The sequence below is a fragment of the Zerene cesonia genome, chromosome 17 (genome assembly GCF_012273895.1).
Source record: "Zerene cesonia ecotype Mississippi chromosome 17, Zerene_cesonia_1.1, whole genome shotgun sequence".
Taxonomy (NCBI): Eukaryota; Metazoa; Arthropoda; class Insecta; order Lepidoptera; family Pieridae; genus Zerene; species Zerene cesonia.
The window spans coordinates 5,826,005-5,833,229 of record NC_052118.1 but is presented as its reverse complement, the minus strand read 5'-3'; the positions used below and the strand labels follow the sequence as shown (position 1 = coordinate 5,833,229).

General features: G+C 34.5%; 1 protein-coding gene across 2 annotated transcripts in view; it reads right to left on the bottom strand.

Moving 5' to 3' along the window:
* Window positions 1–6,119, bottom strand: part of LOC119833354 (sterol regulatory element-binding protein 1) — a 10,761-nt gene extending 4,642 nt beyond the window's left edge. The window contains exons 1-11 of one of the 2 annotated variants that reach the window (XM_038357340.1): window positions 5,891–6,119; window positions 5,176–5,802; window positions 4,635–4,897; window positions 4,323–4,553; window positions 3,975–4,167; window positions 3,267–3,454; window positions 2,961–3,148; window positions 1,997–2,233; window positions 1,534–1,708; window positions 641–776; window positions 35–212 (exon numbers count right to left, since the gene is read on the bottom strand). In XM_038357340.1, coding sequence (XP_038213268.1) covers window positions 35–212; window positions 641–776; window positions 1,534–1,708; window positions 1,997–2,233; window positions 2,961–3,148; window positions 3,267–3,454; window positions 3,975–4,167; window positions 4,323–4,553; window positions 4,635–4,897; window positions 5,176–5,802; window positions 5,891–5,957 — 2,483 coding nt within the window. In that variant the 5' untranslated portion in view covers window positions 5,958–6,119. The remainder of the gene's footprint in view (window positions 1–34; window positions 213–640; window positions 777–1,533; window positions 1,709–1,996; window positions 2,234–2,960; window positions 3,149–3,266; window positions 3,455–3,974; window positions 4,168–4,322; window positions 4,554–4,634; window positions 4,898–5,175; window positions 5,803–5,890) is intronic. The other variant, XM_038357341.1, reaches the window with a different exon arrangement.
* Window positions 6,120–7,225: the final 1,106 nt, after the last annotated feature.

Sequence of the window (7,225 nt, the reverse complement as noted above, 5' to 3'; positions counted from 1 at the left end):
AGGATAAACGGTGTCGAGGTGTAGTAGGACTTACCCCGGCAATGGATCCTCGCAATTAGCTAACGGTTCCGGCAACATGTTGAGTCTGTCGCCGATGTCCGCGGCTCTGTTCACGTCAGCGAGCAACCAAGTGGCGGCCACGCCCACTATGTTCGCCCACCATTCCATCACTGGATCCCAACAACCTAGTTTCAAAGTTGTGGGTAATAACACTGTTTAAACATTCATTTCATGTTACATTGTTATATATGTCTATACATAATGTATAATTCAGGTGGATTCAAAAATAATTTAAATTTACACTTCGAATGTGGGCGAAATCTATTATTTATATATAAATATAATTTAAAATAACCAAAGTTTTAAAACACATCACAGTTCAGTTCTAATCTTTCATTTCAATCTTTAAGTTTCTAATTAGTTAAGTAAAGTAGTTACATAACCTCTATAATTATATATCGTGGCGACGTCTGAACCTTGATAATAGGTGGCCGAGTAGTAAGGCGTTACCACGGTAAGTACTTGTGTCTACTGTACACAAGTTCGAATCCTACCTCACGATCGATTTCTTTCTATTCAATCAAATATTTATAAGCATTTTAGCGCTATAAACTTCAAAGTTGAATAAATTAACACTAACCAGTGTGCTGTGGTGAGTCAGCAGACACGTCTTCAGTGATCAAGTTGACGGTGTCGAGCACGTCGCGAGTGTTGCTGCGCTCGTCCGCACACAGCAACATTTGGAGGCTCTTCTGCAAGAGCTCCAGATGGTAAGCCTGTAAAGAGGAAAAAATTACAAAATTTTATTAAGGTAAGGATTGTTATTGATTGATTACTAAGGACTAAACATCTCTTGGTTAAATATAAATATATTATATACTAGCTGCACGCCCTGGCTCCGCCCGGGTAGTCATTTATCGTAATTGAAATAATATAAACTATCCTATCTCTCAAGTTGGATCGAACTGCACATGGTGTGCGAATTTTTTAATAATCGGTTAAGTGGTTTAGGAGTCCATTGAGGACAAACATTGTGACACGAGATTTATATATATTAAGATTAAATATTTAAATGTTTAGTTTCTGTAAATGACCGCCTTCTCGGTGCAGTGGTTAGTGGATCGTAGAACTGAGGGATTTGGAGTGCGATTCCTGGTGGGGACGCACAAAAAAAATGTCTCGGTCTGGCAGGACACCATAGGATCACCTATTTGTCCATAGAGAAAATCGATCAGATCATCGATTTTTTATATCATCTGCCCCATACCCCATTAGGGGACGCGGTACTTCACATAGCCGTACTGTTATAGGCGGTTTATACAATCCGACTGCGACCTTGTCGTAATTACAATGAAAAATAGTCTTTTTCTCTCATGGCGAGGCAGTACGATATTTAGAATTGAAAAATTCGTTAGATCATCATCAGCATTTTTATTGAGTCGCAACCCTTGTCCCAAAAAAATTGGAATCTTTTGCGATGATTCCATATAGAAAAAGCTGATAAAACCTGATAATCTGGTTAGTAGCACTCACCCGCATAGCGTAGGCAAGCGGATCAGCCGGGCACGGTATGCGCGAGAACAGCGCCGGCGCGGTGTCGTACGTCCAGCGGCGCGTGCGCAGGAACTGCTGGCCGCGCGCGCTCGTCGACCAGCGCACGCGCAGCCCCCACTCGCCGCTCCATATACTGCATGCGCGCAGGTAGTATCTGTCGAGGTGAGACTGTATACTTAGAAATAAAGAACTAATGGAGCCAACACATTAAAGATCTCTTGAAAAGCTGGATACATGACTCTCGTCCGACAGAATTCAAAATTTTTCATTAAATTTCAATACACATAAAAGAGTAAAATTAAATTCGACAGCTAGACACTTGAAACAATATTTATTATAGGTTACTGTTTATATATTTAACGGCTGCTTTTAAATCATTGATTTTGTAGATGACATTTTATATTGATCGAAAACAGGTAGTCGTTTTTTCTTTTTCACTTACCCACACAACCAATTTCCAATCTTCGGCATATAATCCTTGAAAACTAATGCAGCAGTTATATAGGTATCAGCTAAAAGCTGCTTATCACCTGTTACTTCGGCTAAATTTACAGCTTGTAATGCCAACAGGACTCGTTCGCTGCGACCACTGTGGTTTGATAATAGTTCCAATTGTGCTAATCGATGGGAAACATTTGAAACCTCCGCTGCCCAGTGCTTGGTCGCTCTTCTAGCTGGGCTGTAGAAAATAATTATTATAATTATTATTGGCGCTACACATTGAGAAATCGAAACAACAAAATCAAACAAGAGTTACACAGATTTCTTCCAAATAATTTAACTAAAGTGTTTTCTTGTAATTTAAGCTTCAGAATGAATGGAAATAAAACAGACAACAAATATTTTCGCATGTCTTCAATTCAATACATAGAGCAGGATGTACGCAAATTGCTTTTCTCATTATAAAGTGCAATTTATGCGCTTTATGTTTAAGTATTCATATGTGCTAGATCACTTTAGTATGATATATTTAATTTGTGATGTTTTTTTTTCTATCCATTATTAGATACTCGTTACTTTTGCACTATCCCAGAACTTCGTACATTTCCTTCCCAACCAGGTTGCCTGGCAGAGATTGCTGTTAAGCAATAAGGCCGCCTCTTGCACAAACGATGTCTTTTTTTTTCTTTTTATTGTATTCTTGCCGTTTTTGTCTTAGTTTGTGTAATAAAGCATTATAAATAAATAAATCTAATATATAAAATTCTCGTGTCACAGTTTTCGTTGCCATACTCCTCCGAAACGGCTTGACCGATTTTGATGAAATTTTTTGTGCTTATCCGGTACCTATGAGAATCGGCCAACATCTATTTTTCATCACCCTAAATGATAAGAGTAAGGCAGAACAGCGTATGCCGGGTGCAGCTAGTAAATAAATAAAATATGATTAAAAAATTCAGTCAAACCTGTCACTAAATAAATCGCCGGCACGGCGAGCCAAAAAGCCGCCAAGAGGGAGTCTTTGCAAAATTTGCCTCAAAATAGCAGCAGCTAATGCAGAACATTTGGCTCTCCCTTGTTCGCCTGATTGCACACTTTTACCACAGGCAGCAAGCGATTGATGAAGTTCTAAACGAGCATTTGTTAGATCACCCTGCAGTAATATTTGGTTTACATTATTTTCGAGAACAGAAATAAATAGATAATATATGAAAAACAACTTACACATCTACTATTATTTGAATGATATTTTAAGTGTAAAGTAAAAATACCTTTTTTAAATAATTGTCCGCTAGGCGCTTGTGTTTGTAAAAGAGTCCAGCTTCTTTTGACTGTGATTTAGGCACAGAGTCACCATATACTAAGAGCTTAATAAGACAGCCACCCAGAAGTATGAAATTCACAAGATATATTAAAAATATATTAAATAGCCACATCCCCCAACCAGACCCACCTGAATCTGAAAATTTAGATATAATATAGACAAACTAAATTGTTTAAAATATAAGCTAATCTAATACCCGGTCCTGTACGTCTTCATTTTCAGGGATCATCCCAAGAAAACTTGTGAAGATGACAGGAATAAATTATAACTCTGTTTATTGTCATATACAGTTTATTGCTATTAGTTTATTTAAAGCTTGCACTAGCTTCACTTGGCTGACACATACCCCAAAAGGATATGTGTCTATAAAAAATAATCTCAAACATACACATGCAGTTTGCATAGAATGCATCAAGCATTGCCAGTCAGGGGTATCTTCATACGTACATAAATTTCATTAAAATTGGTTCAGTGGTTTAGGCGTGAAAGCATAACAGACATACCATATACATAGTAACTTTCATATTTATAATATTAGTAAGGATGCAATCAGCATCTGTAAAACTGAATATTCCATTGCTCTTAGTACACTGAGTCTGTGACACATTGTACCCACACTGTAAGTCAGCTGCTAACATTAAATTGGAATACTCACTTAAATTATCATCGGACAATATTCTTCTTTGATCAACTCTTGAATTATAATCAGCTTGTTGCGTGTCTGACATGAAGCTTCCAAAGAAGGCACTGAATGGATTGAATGCTATCAACCCAACCATGAATGCACACAATGCCAAGCGAGAATGGTCACCCATTCCCATTACTATCTTTGAGTATTTTTCTTCAGCCTTAAAATAAACATTAGTTAATAGACTAATAAAAACGATTTATGACTTTCTAATTATTTCTTTACTTATGTTACCTAAATAATCCATCTGCAAAATGTAATCAACTTTCTTATTTGGACAGTAAGAGAATAAAAACAAGTTTTAAAAATAATTACCTTAAATTCAGGTGAAGATGGTGAATCACTATCAATACCATGGGGAGAATTGTAAGGCGATGAGACATCACTGTGTGGTGGAGTGTATGCTCCTTCAAATCCAACATCTTTCACTCCAGATTTCTGGCATGCCAATTTGAGAGCAACATTTTCCTGTTTCAATCTAGCATTCTGATTTTGTAAATACTTAATGTATTCAATTGTTTTCCTTAATATAGCTGATTTATTTAACTGTAATCAAAAAAATCTAAATTAATATGAATCTAAAGAACTATTAAAAATTACAGGTTATATATGGCCATATTCACACACCTTTGCCTCTTCACCGACTAACATATTTTTAAGTTCTACTATTCTGTCATTGATACTGGTTCTATAGCGTCTTTCTATGGCATTATGGGCACTTCTTTTTACTTCTTTAACTTTTGGTGGGCCAGAGTTGGATTGGTTAAAGGAAATTTTATCGCCATCCAATACAACTGGAATCCCTGTTGTTAATAAAGTGGGTCCATTATTGCTTGTGAAAAAAGTATGTATTGGTCTGTTTTCATTGCTGGCTTTTGTTCCTTGGGTTCCTAAAAATCATAAATTATCAGTTAGTAGTTATTGTATACATATTGAAAATGATAATAATTTGATTATTTTAAAACATGAGAAAATATGCTTTTATATAGGGTCAATCAGGGTAATTGTGTGGTAATTGGAATGAATAATAAATAAGCTTCAATTGAATATATAGTTATTCTATAAGAAACAATATTGTCATTAGAAAGAATAGTTTTTTTATAGTTAAAACTTTACTGAGAATTGTTTCCAATTACCCTGACCTGATTCACTATAAGTAAATTCTTACCTTGTATTGGGGCACTTGTATACATAAGAGTCTGGGTTTCTGGACTAATTATATTTGATTGCAATAATACAGGAGAAAAATTTGCATCACTACTTTTTATGATTACTGGAGTAACCCCCTTTGCATTATTTGGAAGTAACAAGGGCTGAGTGGTTTGTGTTTTATGTGTTTCATTTATCTGTTGAACCCCATCTAGTTGTACCAGCGAGGTCCTTCCATCAGGCAACTGTTGCAAACTTCCATGAGTTAGGTTGACATATAGAGGATGCTGTACCACTTGTTGTACAATCATTGGTGTTTGAGCAGGCGCCTGGGTAGTAACACATGGTGTCTTCTCAGGTATAGGAGTGCTTTCTTTCTTAAGCGGCAAATTATATGATTCCTCTCTTCCGTAAACTCCCAATACAGGACTTCTTTTAGGTTGTGGTGTCTGTACTGAAGATTGAGTGCTCTGAGAATACTGCGACACTAGAGGATTCCCTGTTCTGTTTGGATACGGGGGAACTTTAGGTGAAGCATTAGCAGTAAATTTCGTATCGATATCGATTAAATTAATGTCGTTATCAATCAATGCAAGCTCTTCTTCAAGCTTAACCATAAAATCTCCGTCACAGCCGCTGAGAAAGTCTGAAATAAAAATAAATTACAAAGGTATATAAGTGATTCAATTTATGAAGAATTTATAAAAAATTACAAATCCAAAGGTATTACTCACCTTCAATCTCTGCGATATCATTAACATTAAATACATCAGTATTCATTAAAGGTTCATCGGAATCCATTTTCTTGGTATTTTTTTTTTACCTTTGATACATTAACCCTATCAAATAATTTTAATAAAATATTCAAAATTTCACTTAAAATAATACAATGCCATCAGTGTTTACTTCCGCTCGCTATTTTCATTATTTTGACAATCTATTTTACGGCCAATCAGAATGCCGCTCTTCGGTGGTGCGATATTACGTCATCCAAGTAAATTTCGTTTTAAAATACGATTATGAAACGCAAATCATTACATAATATTGCATCATTCAAATTAGTTTTTTTCTTTTATATTTTCAAAAAATAATAAAAGTGTGTGCAAAGTCATTTTGTTTTTCCTTATTATTTAAAGCTGTTTTATTTTAACCACCGATAATATTATACTATAATAGAAATTTATAGTTGTGACATCTAACATTTTTTTGTTGTAACATTGTTTCTCATTTGCCTCGATAGATGGCTTATTCGAGCAACGATTGAGTTGATCCGAATAAATTTCGTTTTAAAATATGATTATGAAACGCAAATCATTGCATAATATTGCGTAATTCAAATTAGTTTTTTTCTTTCATATTTTCAAAAAATAATAAAAGAGTGTGCAATTTTTTTTGTTTTTCTTTATAAATTAAAGCTGTTTCATAACCACAGATAATACTATACTACAATAGAAATTTATGGTAGTGACATCTAACATTGTTTTGTTGTAACATTGTATTTCATTTGCCTCGATAGATGGCTTCTTCGAGCAACGATTGAGAAAAATAAAAAAATCGCTTATGAATTTTCAGTAAACAAAGTACGAATATTATTCGTACTTTCTAGAACTCTTTCTGATGCAAAATTAAAAAATATAATGGCATTGGTATATGTTTTTTTTGCCATTAATTATATCTGTAGGTATTTAAATAGTACGTTCTAATTAAGTTTTTATATAATATAGCTTCGCCTGGGTTGACGAAATAACGGCCTATCGCTACTAAAATGTGTAGCCTTCTGTTAGTTACACAATTTTCATCATCGGATCGAAGAAAATAAATCAATCAATATACTGATGGAAAAGCCATAGAACCTATGGATTAATTTATTACACCTTAATACCTAGGCTTCGATTGGAGCGTCATGTAAACAATTATTTTACCAATTATTAAATTCTTTAGTCATTATCTTATTTTATCATAAAAGAACCAAAAACGAATATAATCATATTTTGAGTTTCTGCAACAAAATATTTAACAATTCCTTTTAATAGATTTAAAACTACATTTATGGTAATGCGTATATAATT